The sequence below is a fragment of the Chiloscyllium plagiosum genome, chromosome 17 (genome assembly GCF_004010195.1).
Source record: "Chiloscyllium plagiosum isolate BGI_BamShark_2017 chromosome 17, ASM401019v2, whole genome shotgun sequence".
NCBI classification, from domain to species: Eukaryota; Metazoa; Chordata; class Chondrichthyes; order Orectolobiformes; family Hemiscylliidae; genus Chiloscyllium; species Chiloscyllium plagiosum.
This window is the reverse complement of record NC_057726.1, coordinates 64,943,011-64,957,911: the sequence shown is the minus strand read 5'-3', so window position 1 is coordinate 64,957,911 and position 14,901 is coordinate 64,943,011. Positions and strand designations below refer to the sequence as shown.

General features: G+C 45.3%; 1 protein-coding gene across 4 annotated transcripts in view; it reads right to left on the bottom strand.

Annotated features, from left to right (window-relative positions):
• Nucleotides 1-7,354: 7,354 nt before the first annotated feature.
• The window catches only part of LOC122558575 (RNA-binding Raly-like protein), a 949,610-nt gene continuing 942,063 nt past the window's right edge, over nucleotides 7,355-14,901 (bottom strand). For all 4 annotated transcript variants that reach the window (XM_043707325.1, XM_043707327.1, XM_043707326.1 and 1 more), the window contains one exon: nucleotides 7,355-9,147. Coding sequence is in view for 1 of the 4 variants with exons in the window: in XM_043707326.1 (XP_043563261.1) it covers nucleotides 9,145-9,147 (3 nt within the window). In the remaining 3 variants the exon portion in view is untranslated. The remainder of the gene's footprint in view (nucleotides 9,148-14,901) is intronic.

The window sequence follows — 14,901 nt, the reverse complement described above, 5'->3', positions numbered from 1 at the left end:
ATGTATTGTCCAATACTTCTCCTACCAGTAGCTGGGCTGCCATTTTCAGGTAGGAGGCTACAGAGACCAATGTTGGACTCTAGAGTCACCTCATGGTCTTACTTTGCTTACCAGGTTTCACCCGATCCAACAGAAGGTTGCAGTGCACACTGCTTAAAGCCAAATGGCGTTAGAAGCTTACAGATGAGAGAACAGACGTTGTTAGTTGCACTTCCCCCCCCCCCCCCCCCGCTCCATCAGGAAAGGTCAAATGAGAAAGTTGGGAAAGAGTTTCTGATCTTGATAATATTTTATTAATTTCACATGAAATCCAACTCTACCCTCATAGAGTACATTTAATTACTACAAGTAACATACCAACACACCCTTAAACATGCAAAAGACTATGGTGCCTATTGTGTACAGAATGGGAACCAACCCTACTGCCTTGGCTTGAATCACAAATGGAAGCTCTTGTTTCTAATGTTCTTTGTTGTGCTTTGATAAGGCTCCGAACAAGAGATTAGCAACAAGGAGACCACACACTCTTGCAAAGTGGACTGGTATTAGTTCAGAGGTAGGAGCCAGAAAGGACGGATAAAAAGTTTGTTCTGTGGTTGTCAGGATGTGCCAAGTTGACCAGGGCTTCATCTTTTCACCAGATTTATTAATGACGTTGATGAAACAATATCCAGTTTGTAGATTATACTAAATTAGGGAGGCACGTTGATGAGTAGCAAATTACAAAAGGATTAAGACAGATCAAGTGAGTTGACAAAACAATAACAGGCAGAATTCAATGTGCGAGCTCATCTACTTTGGATGTGAGAGAGACAGATGGGAATATTGCCTGATAATGTGAGACTGGGAGCTGTGGGGGAGCAAAGGGATTTCGATGTCAATGTACAAGAAGACTTGGTGGACAGGTACAACAAATAAACAAAAAGGTGAATGGAAAGTTGGCTGTTGTCTCAAGAGAATTGAGCTACAAAGTGAAGCAAGATAAAGCCATATTTTATATGGAGCCTTTTGTGGAGTTCAGCTGAGGTGCTGCATTTCATTTTACACACCATGCCTCAAATGTGATATACTGGCATTGGAATGGTCACAGATCTTAAATAGCAGAATTTGAAGAGCTACAAGACGCATTGCAGCAACTCAGTAGAGCTCCTTCAGCAGCACCTTTCAAAACCCACACCTCTACCAGCCATAAATGCTGTCCTTTACAGCAACAAACATCTCTCATGAAAGAATTAATGAAAATGCACACTGAGCATTGGTTATATTAACTTTGATTCTTTTAAGCTTCAAAAGTTTTGAGGGACTGATGCTGAAATAATACTTTAATTTGATCAGGCAAGTAGGGAGAAACCATTTTCACTGGTGGAAAAATAATCCGAAAATGGAGGAATAGTCTTAAAATTATTAGAGCTGGGTCATTTTGGAGTAAAATGAGGAAGGATTTTTCCATGGACAAGGTAGTGGAAATCTTGCACTGACTCTCTCAGAATGTCATTGATTCTTTTTCTTTGGTTGGGTGTCATTGTGGAAACTAAGGCAGCCTCAATAGGTTTGAGGTACACATCAGACTTGATTTAATTGACAAGAGGAACAGGCTCAATGGGCTCAGAGGCATATACCAATTCCTACATTCAAATTCAGGACACAATGTCCCCACTTGCCCTTGTTCTATATCAATATGTCAGAGCTCATCTGCTTTTTCTTTCTGCCGTTTGTGTTTATTCTAAAACCTTTTAACTTTTTTAAAACTTTTTAAATTTACTCAGTTGGGAAAGAAGAAGGCAAGTCAGGGACTTGAGGACCATCGCAGGAGGGTAAGTCCTGGACTGGAGACCAATGGGGAGAGGTTAGTCCTGGACTGGAGACCAATGGGGAGAGGTTTGTCATGGACAGGAGACCAATGTAGAGAGGTGAGTCCTGGACTGAAGACCAATGTGGAGAGGTGAGTCCTGGACTGAAGACCAATGTGGAGAGGTTAGTCATGGACAGGAGACCAATTTGGAGAGGTGAGTCCTGGACTGGAGACCAATGTGGAGAGGCGAGTCCTGGACGGAGACCACCACAGGGAGGTGAGTCCTGGACTAGAGACCAATGGGAAGAGGTTAGTCATGGACAGGAGACCAATGTGGAGAGGTGAGTCCTGGACGGAGACCAATGTGGAGAGGTGAGTCCTGGACTGAAGACCAATGGGGAGAAGTGAGTCCTGGACTGGAGACCAATGGGGAGAGGTTAGTCATCGACAGGAGACCAATGTAGAGAGGTGAGTCCTGGACAGGAGACCAATGTGGGGAGGTGAGTCCTGGATTGGAGACTAATGTGGAGAGGTGAGTCCTGGACAGGAGACCAATGTGGGGAGGTGAGTCCTGCACTGGAGACCAATGTGGAGAGGTGAGTCCTGGATAGGAGACCAATGTGGGGAGGTGAGTCCTGGATTGGAGACTAATGTGGGGAGGTGAGTCCTGCACTGGAGACCAATGTGGAGAGGTGAGTCCTGGATTGGAGACTAATGTGGGGAGGTGAGTCCTGCACTGGAGACCAATGGGGAGAGGTGAGTCTTGGACTGGAGACCAATGTGGACAGGTGAGTCCTGGACGGAGACCACCACAGGGAGGTGAGTCCTGGACCTGAGGCCACCGCGGGAGAGTGGATCCTGGACTGGAGGCCGCAGCGGGGGGTTGAGTCCCAGACTGGATGCTGCCGAGGGAAGGTTAAGCCTCGAGTTTTGAAGCCCAATGTTGCTATAGAATGGGCCCTGTGTGGTCTGGAGGCTATGTTTCCACACGGACTGTAAATTGAGTACGTTTTCTGTTTTTCCTTTTCATTCTTATGCTGGACCTTATATATATTATTTTATCGATTTTACATCAAATACTGAAGTATCTGTACCTTGGTTTCGTATATCTAGGATGGCACCATAAGTGGCGCCAGTGCAACCTTTTCATTGCACTCATTCCAGTGCATGTGACAATAAAGCTAATCCAATTCAAATCACTGGGGCTGTAACCATGTGCCCTGACATGAGATGAATGGCTGGGCTAGTGTTGGCTGGGATCATTTGTGTGTGTAACCATAGAAGTGAATATATTAGATGAAAGAATAGTCTTCATGTGTTGCATCTCAGTTATCTTTACTACAGAGGATGATGGTGTGGCAGCGGTAATACCACTGCAGAAGTTCAGGCAGTGGATAGAATTGAAATTCAATTACTCAAATCTGGACTCAGCCATGGAGATAGGGAAGCTATTGCTGATCGTTGTAAAAGCACCATCTGGTTCATTGCCGTCCTCTCTCAGAAGAGAATCTGCTAACCTTATTGTTGTCCTGCTACCTGCTTCAGATCAAAGACAACGTTGTTGAATTTTAACTACCCTTTGCTATAAGCTGAAGGGCAATTAGGGCTGAGCATCAAATGCTGACCTTGCTATCAACGACCGCATCCCAAGAATGAACTTCTTTAGAAGTTTAATTTTTACGCTTTAAGTCATCATTGTCAGCTGACTAAGGGTTATTCCAGCAATTCTTCTTCAACATTGCTATTAAGCTGGAAATTACAGCAAGAAATAATGTGACTATTAGAAACGTAAGTGGGTTGAATGAAACTTTCAATAGAGAAGTCACTCTACCAGAAACAGCAAGGAAAGGGAACGAAGAAGGAAAGATTGTGTGTGAACAGAACCATTCAGATTGCAAGCATCATCCAGCATGCGTATAAGAGTGCATGGTATCTCTCAGAGCCCGCTAGGTTGTGGAAATGAAACTAAAATCCATTATATTCAGATCCAATTGGGATGCCCCATTTTGATTGGATCTTCACAGATTTTGCCTGAGTTCAAGCCCATGCCCAAGTACACCACGCTATCTACAGAACTGCCAAACTCCAGAAGTGTACTGCGGTCTCCAGGAGTTGGACATTAACCTCCATGGACATCGCTGTGGGAAACTAAAAAGGAAACGTAATTGAAATCAATTGCGGGTGACTCTTTCTCTTGTTTCGTTTTCTTTGAACGTGTGTTTCAGAATTAGCTGCGTGCTCAACAGCCAAGAATCATCCAATCGCATCATGAAGATTTGTTCACGTCTCAGTTGGCTTGGAAGGCAGTGGGCATTGAGAAGTGACCAATAGCTGAAGCCTGAACAGTTGGATATGAAGGTGACGTGGTAAAACCTCCAATAACAAATCCCACTCAATAGTCTTGGGCCAGTGCTTCTCAAGCTGCGGGTCGTGACCCTTGTTAGGGTCTCAGAAGCAATAGCTGTGGTGGTAATCTCACTTCCCTGCAAGGGCTGCTGGGCTTCTCCCAGTGATGGTACATCTTTCCAGCCATCATCTTTATAGGGGGAAAATACAGCCAGGTAGTTCCATGGCCACCATCTTTTTAGGGGGCGAAGTATAGCAGGATATTTGCATGGCTGCCATCTTTATAGGGGGTACCGTGCAGCATTCAGATGGCCACCTTCATTATAGGCACCAGAGTGCAGCAAGAGACATGTCTTGGCATCCTGTCAAGGAAACAGCAATAAGAGGGCCTTCACTGAGGCTTCTGTCACTGGGGAATAGGGAGAGATTTACTGAAACGTGCATAAAGTAAGATTTTTAAGAAGTTAATTAAAATGAAGATTCTCTTATTTATTTATTTTTCTTACTTATGTGTGTAGATCTGCAACACACATAGTTTAATAACTGTATTCTTTATATATATGCTGCTGGTTTGGTTTTTTGTTGGTATCTGGGAAACATGCTAAGTTTGAAGTGCTACATGGGGTTGCAATGGAAAATAGTTTGGGAAATTCTGCTTTGGGCTTCTTTGAGTGAAGTTGTCATTTTAAGAATGAGGGGTTTGAGATTTACATTGTGAGATCTGGTTGAGAGTACACCACTCCAATTCACACTGCCCCTTTGATATTAGCAGGTACAGATAGCATTCAACCCGACACCAATCTGGACTGTACTGTGACTTTTCTTTTTAAAATAGTATTTTCCAAGCGCATTTGCAAGAATAGCTGAACCCTCTTTGGCTGGCAAACATTTACTCACACTCCAAATGCCCCCAGGTCACAAATGAAGCAGCCCTTTGTAGAGAGCAGGTCCAAAACTTTCTCGCAACAAAGGCATGCCCTGAAAACCTGGCAGCCAACAACGTGCAGGTGAGGAGGGTGCGGAAGGGGAAGGGGACAGGCCGGGGGATGAGCCACAAGTGAAAAACAAGCACTTCAAAAACTATAAATAGTGAACAAAAAGGAACCAAACACTGAACAGTATAATACATTCAAATATACATAAAACATGTACTCTGATTTCTGCACCTCCTCCTTCTCCATGGTGTCGTCTCACTGGTGATTAGACGAGACAGCAACCTTCTTCCCAGAAGTTACAATTTGAAGATGGAAATTGTGGGTCAATTTGTTCATTTAAAATAAAAAGAAACTGAACCGGGACTTTTTGGCAAGCACCTCATTAGCTGGTGCTCTGTGGTACGCTGGTAAAATCCAGGAAAAGAGTCAGAGTGACACAGCGTGTCAGAATTGAGTTCCAACTACCATTAAAAATTCCGTGACTAGCCACTGTCATTACTGATTAGTTCATGCTAATCACATGGAATAATCACATTTTAGGCGGTACATATGAATTCTCAACCCATCTCTGAAGCCCCGATGGTTTCAGGTTCCTGTGTTACCTTCCACCCTGGGTGATCCGCCATCTCAGTCCCTTACCCAGCCCTTTCTCTCATTCAGTCATCCTGGTCTGACACATGATTTCACCATCACTGGTGCCCTCAATGCCATCTCCATCTCCCCCTCAGTTTGACCTCCCACTTTGTGGTGTGCTGATCTCACAGTGACAGGGAACGTTCTTGACCAGTGACCCTCCAGCTGTCAACAATTGAGATTCTCACAACAGACCAATGCCAGGCGAGGATTACGGACGGGGCAGTACAAACACGTGACTCACGTACTGCCCGGCATTACGCTGCCTTTCTGTGCTTGACCTGACACAGAACTTAAACTGCAATGGAATAGATGAAGGCCAATCAATCCATCATTACTGAGCCAGTGTAACACAACAATAGGGAACATTTGTGCAGTGTCAATGCAGTGCATGAATCTAACCTTCAGAAGGGACAGGGAGCTTGTTGGAGCTTCAAGTATAGGTAGCCCAGTGACCTTCACCCCAGTTATTCAGAACCACAAGGGCCATAGGCAGAGAGAAATTGTTCTCATTCATGAAAGAGTATGGTGTTCAATTCCAATTGCCACATTCAAGGAAAGATGTGGAGAGAGGGCAGAAGAGGTTTACCAGGATGCTGCCTGGATTACAGGGTATGAGCTATATAAGGAGAGGCTAGAAAAACTCGGGTTGTTTTCTCTGGAGTGGCAGAGGGGAGACTCGATAGAAGTCTCTAAAATTATGAGATGCATGGATAGGGTTGACGGTCAGAGTCCTTCTCCCAGAGTTGAAATGTCTAATACTGAGGGTCATACATTTAAGGTGCCAGGTGGGAAAGTTCAAGGATGGTGTGGTGGTGGCAGAGGCAGATTCGATAGGGGCTTTTAGATAAGCAAGTGAATATGCAAGGAATGGAGGGATATGGACTAAGGATAGGCAGAAGGAATTAGTTTAATTTGGCGTCATGTTCAGCTCAACAGCGTGGGCTGAAGGGCCCGTTCCTATGCTCTATAAAAGATGGAGAACAGGAGAACACAGATTCAATGTATTTGTCAAAAGAAGCAAACGGGACGTGAGAATAAGATTTTCACAGGAACGAGTGGCTCAGATTTGGAATGCTGATCAAGGGTGAGGTGGAGGCAGATTCAACTGAAGCATTCAAAAGGAAGTTAGGCTGTTCTCTGAAAAGGAAGGATTTGCTGGGAAGGCAGCAGAATGGCATGAAGACAGCTGTTGATTCAGAGATCCAGCACAGACAATAATGGGCAGACTAGCTCTCATAACAATTCTGTGACCCTTTAATCCCATTAGCTGAACAGTCGCTGCTGGACTAGACCATGGGCTTTGTGTTCAAAAAGAATTTTTATTTCTGTTATATAATAGCATATAACTTGCTCAGTGGTTAGCAGTGCTGCCTCACAGTGCCAGGGACCCGAGTTTGATTCCAGCCTCGGGCGACTGACTGTGTGGAGTTTGCACATTCTCCCTGTTTCTGCATGGGTTTTCTCCGGGTGCTCTGGTTTCCTCCCACAGTCCAAAGATGTGCAGGTCAGGTGAATTGGCCATGCTAAGTTGTCCCATAGTGTCCAGGAATGTGTAGGTTAGGTGCATTAATCAGGGGTACATGTAGAGTAGTAGGGTAGGGGAATGGGTCTGGGTGGGTTACTCTTCGGAGAGTCAGTGTGGACCTGTTGGGCTGAAGGGTCTGTTTCCTCACTGTAGGGATTCTATAATCATTAGCCCCCATCTGGAGTACTGCATTCAGATAACAAAGACAAAGGCTCTACCACAGATTCACCAGAATGGTATGAGTGGAACAGGATACACTATATATTGGGTATAGGAAATTAAGGGGAGATCTAACTGTGATAGGTTAGATAGAAACTAGTATTTCTGATTAGCGAATCAGTCATGGTTATGGGTAGGGATGGTGGGGGGGGGGGGGGGCAGCATAGAGATGACCAAATATCAAAGCTGGGCCACTTATAAGTAAAGTTGAAGTTATATATTTACATAAAGAATAGCCATCTGGAACGCTGTCCCGGTAAAAATAACATTGGTGGGGTTCAGGTGGGGCAATTTCAAATCTGAGATGGATAGATTTGTGAGAGGTAACGACATTAAGGAGTCTGGAACCAAGGTGGTAAGTGGATTTAAGATTTAGACTAGTGGGTGCAGTGAAATCATGGAATCGGCTTGAGGGGTCCATTAGTGCCCTTCTGGTGCTGCATTCCTTTATCCTCCTTTCGATGTTGGAGGCCCCTTTCCACTTGCTTTGACATTTCTTCTCTTCCAACACTGCTTGGTGATTAGCCTGAGGCCTGAGATTAGCACCCTCCACCCGTCCCCAAGCCAAGGGACACAGACGGCTAATCAACGTATTAACTTTATATCCCACCCTGCTAACAGTGGTGGATAGAGCTTCAGAACCCCTAGGATCCCCTTATCAGTAAGTGTGCCAGCAAAGGCATCAGGAAACAAATGCACAGCCTTCTGAGGAACTACCCGATAAAACCCGATGAACGCCGATTTGCCAGGCAAGATGCGCAGCAACACGCTGGGCAGCCAACAAGATGCCAGAAGCATCTGAACCTACACTAAAACAAAGTGCATTTGCGTAGCTTGTTTTGGAAGCCTCTAGATATGTCAAAGCGCTTCACAGCCAATTGCATACCCTTCAAAGTGCAGAAACGATGGAGAAAAAGAAAAGCATCAAACGACTGGCAGACAGCAAGATCTCACAATCAGCAAACAGGTGAATGATCAGGTAATCTGTTTTAATGATGGGTATCAAGGAATAAAACTCCACCATGCCCCCACCTGCTCTTCTTCGTAGAGGTGCCGTGGGATCTTTAATGTCTACCTGAGGAGGGCAGCTGGGGTCTCGGCTCAGAGTCTCATCCGAAAAGCAGAACGGTTGGCTTTGCTCCATTCTCTCGGTATTGCACAGGGAGGCTCAGCCTGGAATAAAGGCCTCAGGTCCCTGGAATAAGGAGCTCTCACCTTCTTTACCTTGGTTATCTCATGCACCAACTCTGCACATACACACAGACGGGGGGGGGGAGAGAGGAGGAGGTGCTCAAACAAGACACAAGACGGTTATGAAGATTTTTCTTTTCGTAAAGTGTAACATTCCCTCTTCACATCTATTTTCAGAAAACATCCCCGGTCCCCTACAAACCGAGAATGGTTGTCATTGAAAATAAAAACCCCACTGGGATCCGGGGAGGGGAGGAGGGAGGAAAAATGTACAGCTATTATACAAACGGGACGTCGGTCCTCCCGAGCACAATCGGAATCGGAGAAAGGAAGCAGTGGGGTTTTCAGGAAAAGGCAGTGCGCGCACCGGAGCCAATGGTGAGACCACTTCCATACGGTCCAGAAGATTCTGGGCTGTGCCTTGTTGAGTGGAGGTGATGGACGTTGCAGCTGCCTCTTTGCTTCTTATCTTGTCGTCTGGTTTCCCTGTTGGCTGTTATTCACTGCAAACACAAGAGGTTTTAGGTCACTGTTAGCGAATAGGAATGGTACACGTGATGGGAGCAGTGGATGCAGGCACAGTTACAACGTTTAAAAGACATTTGTGTAAGTACATGAAGGGGAAATGTTTGGAGGGATATGGGTCAGGAGCAGGCAGGTGGGAGTAGTTTGGGATTATGTTTGACATGGACTGGTTGGACCGAAGGGTCTGTTTCCGTGATGTATGACTCTATGACTGTGATGGAAGACAGACAGCACATCGTACAGAACCACTGATGAAGATTCTGCAATGCCTTTTGCTATTGGTTGGACCAGCTGGGTTACTGCATTCTATTGGGAGCCCCACACTTCAGGAAGGAAGTGCTGTTCTTGGGGAGTGCAAGTTCACCAGAATAGCACTGGGACTAGGAATAAGAGTAAATTATAGGGGGTAGGCCTGTATACACAAGACTTGCAGTCGATTTATATAAGCTGTTTAAGATGATTCAAGGAGTTGAGAGGGCAGAGGGAAATTACTTAGCTTGAAGAAGAGGCGTGATCTTAAAACTGGAGCTGCAAGGGGGCAATGATACTTCTTCATAAAAAGGGAAAAGGAAATCTGAAACTCTCTTCCCCCAAAACAGCTGCTGCGCTGAGTCAGTGGAAAATTTCAAAATTGTTAGATTTATATGGATTCCCCATGATCTAATGAAACATTCCTGATGAAGGGCTTTTGCCCAAAATGTCGATTTTTCCTGCTCCTCGGATGCTGCCTGACCTGCTGTGCTTTTCCAGCCCCACTCTAATCTTGACTCTGATCTCCAGCATCTGCAGTACCCACTTCCGCCTCATGAAATGGTGGGGTCAGGCCTGAGGAGCTGAAGAGCCTGCTCCGAGGCCAAATCAGCACTGAAGATACGGCCACCAGCAGAGCCTTTTGTTCGTCAGTGATTAATGGATGATGTTGGGGGTGAGTGACAACAGCAAGCAGTTGTTGCAGAAAACGTAGTGGGAAACAGATGGAGTGGCAAATGCAGTAGGCTGTTCTCATGCCTCCTTAATCGTAACTGTTCTCTCTATGAAATGATGTTATTTTTTCCACTCCCTTCCCCGAGTTGTTGCCAATTTTCTCCCATTTCCTTGAGCTGTGTGCCATTGCCTGGCTCTGCCAAATCTACTTGAAATGAAAATGGACATTGCTGAGGAGCTGGCAATTATAGCATTCCAGAGTCCTACGGTATAGAAACAGACCCTTCGGCCCACCACATCTATGCCATGACCAAAGTATACTAACTCTATTTCCCTGCACTTGGTCCATAGCCTACTGTTTTAAATGATTGTCCAGATACTTCTTAAATGTTGCTACAGTATCTGCCTCTACCATCCTCTCAGGTTGCACATTCCTTATTTCTGCCAACCTCTGTTTGATTAGACAGGCAGGAGACTGGAAGAACACAGCAAGCTAGGCAGCATCAGGAGGGGGAGAAGTCGATGTTTTAGGTGTAACCCTTCTTCAGGGGTGGGTTTGGGGCGGGGAGCTGCAGATAAAGGGGGTGGTAGGGCCAGGGTGGTGAAGTGGGGATAGGGGAAGACAGGTAGAGGGTACCACCTGGTTGGTCAATGGGAGGAATGGACCCGGTTAGTGGCAGGGAGCATCCTGCTCCACCACCCCCTTTATCAGCAGCTTCCCCCCACACCCACCCCTAGTCCTGAAGAAGGATTACACCTGAAACGTCGACTTCTCCCCCTCCTGATGCTGCCTGGCTTACTGTGTTCTCCCAGCCTCCTGCCTGTGTATTTTGGATTCCAGCATCGGCAGGTTTTTTGTCTCTAACCCTCTGCTTGAAAACATCTTTCCTCAGATTCCCTCTAAACTACTTAATCCTCACCTTAAACCGATGCCCTCTGGTCCTTGACTAGTCTGCCTCAAGGAAAAGATTCTCACAATCTGCCCTACCTCTGCCTGTCATGATTTAGTATACCTCGATCAGATCATGGAATAATAGAACCCCTATAGTGTGGATACAGGCCATTCGGCCCAACAAGTCCACACCGGCCCTCCGAAGAGTATCCCACCCAGACCCATTCCCTTACCCTATTACTTTATGTTTCCTCGAACCTATATAGCCCTGAACACTATGGGCAATTTAGAATGGCCAATTCACCTAACCTGCACATCTTTGGAAACCGGAGCACCCGGAGGAAACCCACGCAGACACGGAGAGAATGTGCAAACTCTCGAAAATGGGTTTTTTTCTAAACCTTGAGGAGAAGCTGAAACAAAACTGGCCAAAAATCGCAGTCTGCAACCTGTCTTTTCACTTCACATTTCAAATACACCCCGACATGCTGATAAAACAGCACACAATGTTCTTCTGGCTCAGCATACCAATGGTGACATGGTTTTTAGACTATTTTAAAGTCATCCTCCCTTACTGCTCTTGATCAGATTCAGCTCCACATTTCCCATGTCACTCCGGCAGCTGCTTTGGTGTCCTCTCCATTCACTTTGACAGGGTCTCACCGACAGCAGGAAGAGGGGGCTGAGATCCCCCCATAATCTCCTCTGCTTCAGGGAGACAAACCCTACCTATCAGAATCTCCTCATAACTGAGACTTTTCATCCCAGGCAACATCCTGGTGTATTGCCCCATTGGTGACTAGAACTGCATCCCTAACCGACTTTTTATAAAGTTGTAACAAGATGTTTTTACTCCTATATTCTACACCCTAGCTAATGAGGGTAAGCATCTCTTTTGCCTCCTTCACCACCCTGCACTGACACCTCCAGGGATCTATCAACCTATAAATCAGGGTCCCTTTGTTCTCCTTAGAGACCCACCATTTATTGTGTAAATTCTTTCCTTAATGCACCACCTCACAGTTACCAGGATTGAATGCCATCTGCTTTTGCTCTGCCCAATATCATTCAGTATCGTTCTGTAGCCTGAAACCACAGCTTTCACTATCAACAACTCATATTTCAGTATTCCCTGGACTCGGAGTGGTGTCAGCTCACTGGAGAATTGCAAACATTCTGCCCTGTTCATAAAAAGTCTATCAAGTTTGACCCAGCAATTATTGATCAATCAGTTTAACTTCAGTGGTGAGGAAATTTCTGCAAACAATTACTCTGGATAGAATTATTAGTCATATGGAAAATGTTGTATTGATTTGGTAGAATCAGAATGGATTAGTTAAGGGAAAATTGTGTCCAATTAACTTGCTGGAGGTTAAGGGGTATCAGGGCGGGATAAGTAGAGGAAGGCTATTGACGTGTTGTATGTGGATTTTGAAAAAGCATTCGATATAGTTCAGCACAACCACCTTGTCAGGAAAATTATAACTCATGGAATAAAAGCTTCAGTAACAACATAGATTGCTAAGAGAGAAAGAACAGAGATGGATGTTTTTTGGTTGATATTGGATCCCTTGCTTTTCCTGATGAAAATAAATGAAAAGGTACAGCTTCAAAGTTTACAAATGAAACAAAGCTTGGGAGAGTTACAAACTGTGAGAGGGGACAGTGTAAAACTTCAAAAGGACATGGAATGTTCGTGGAGTGGGCCGATAGGTGGCAGATAAAGTTCAATGCAGAGAAGTGTGAGGTGATACACCTTGGTATGATAACCATGGAGACACATAAAGTCAAAGAGTATTATTCTGAACAGTGTACAGGAGCTGATAGACTTGGATGTAACTGTGTGTAAGTCAGAAGGTAGAGAGAGGTCTGTTGATAAAAGTAAACTGTATTCCAGGCTTCATAAGTCAGGGCGTAGAGTACAAGAGCAAGGAGATTACAATGAATGTATATAAGATACCCATTAGATTCTATCTGGAGTATTGTATACAGTTACGGGGACCATACATTGGAGAGATTGTGGAAGAAGTTTACAAGAATGATTCCAGGCATGATACAGTTCAGTAATGAGGAAAGATTGGAGAAGTTGGGATTGGTTTCCTCAAAGAGGAGAAGGCGAAGAAGAGATTTGCAGGAAGTTTTCGAAACCATGAGGGTTTACACAGAGTGGCTAGCAAAAAATGGCTCCTACTCATAAACAGACTGAGTACGTACCCAAGGGCACAGTTTTAAAGTGTTTTGTAAAAGAAACCATGCCACTGCACCTGACGAAGGAGCAGTGCTCCGAAGTCTTGAGATTTCAAATAAATCTGTTGGACTATAACCAGGTGTCGTGTGACTTCCGACTTTGTGAAAAAAGCAAAAGCAAGGTGAGGATTTTGTTTCACTCAGCGAGTTGCTAAGGTCTGGAATGCATTGGCTGGAAGTGTTGGTGAGGCAGATTCAATTCAAGAGTTCAGAAAGGCATTGGATAATTATTTAAGTACAAACATTACCTGGGGTTATGGGGAAAAAGGCAGGAGATTGGCACTAAAGTTAACCATATTCAGAGAGGCAGTACAGACACCAATAACCGAATAGCCTTCTTCTGCATTGTGATGACTCTGTGACTTTTCAAGGAGTTATCTCTGGTGGCTCACCACTCACCCAAATTTAACAACAGGTCATGCACAAAATCCTTAAAACCCCTCCCTTACAGCACTGTGAGTCTATCTACAGTCCATGGAGAGGTTCAAGATGGCAGCACAACTTACTCGAGGCTAACTAGGGTTCAGTAACAGTCTAATGGAAGAGGTTAATATCATTGAAGGCAATTTTTGTATGGAATGAGATAGGTATAGAATCCCTACAGTATGGAAACAGGCCCTTTGGCCAAACAAGCCCACACCGACCCTCTGAAAAGGAACCCATCACAGACCTATTCCCCTTTTGCTCTGACTATTACACCTAACCTACACATCCCTGAATACTATGGGCAAATTTAGCACGGCCAATTCACCTAACCTACACATCCCTGAATACAATGGGCAATTTAGCATGGCCAATTCACCTAACCTGCACATCTTTGGACTGTTCGAGGAAACCGGAGGACCCAGAGGAAACCCACACAGACAGTCATCCAAGGCTGGAATTGAACCTGGGTCCCTGGCGCTCTGAGGCAACAGTGCTAACCACTGAGCCACTGTGCTGCACAGCACAGCATAGACCAATAGACAATAGGTGCAGGAGTAGGCTATTCTGCCCTTCGAGCCAGCACCACCACTCATTATGATCATGGCTGATCATCCTCAATCAGTATCCTGCTCCTGCCTTATCCCCATAACCCTTGATTCCACTATCTTTAAAAACTCTATCCAACTCTTTCTTGAAAGTATCCAGAGACTTGGCCTCCACTGCCTTCTGGGGCAGAGCATTCCACACACCCACCACTCTCTGGGTGAAGAAGTTTCCCCTCAACTCTGTTCTAAGTGGCCTACCCCTTATTTTTAAACCATGTCCTCTGGTCCTGAAGAAGGGCTTATGCCCGAAACGTCGATTCTCCTGTTCCCTGGATGCTGCCTGACCTGCTGCGCTTTTCCAGCAACACATTTTCACCTCTGGTTCGGGACTCACCCACCAACGGAAACATGTTTCCTGCCTCCAGAGTGTCCAATCCTTTAATAATCTTATATGTCTCAATCAGATCCCCTCTCAGTCTTCTAAACTCAAGCATATACAAGCCCAGTCGCTCCAGTCTTTCAGCATAAGATAGTCCCGCCATTCCAGGAATTGACCTCGTGAACCTATGCTGCACTCCCTCAATAGCCAGAATGTCTTTTCTCAAATTTGGAGACCAGAACTGCACACAATACTCCAGGTGTGGTCTCACCAGGGCCCTGTACAGCTGCAGAAGAACCTCTTCGCTTCTATACTCAAT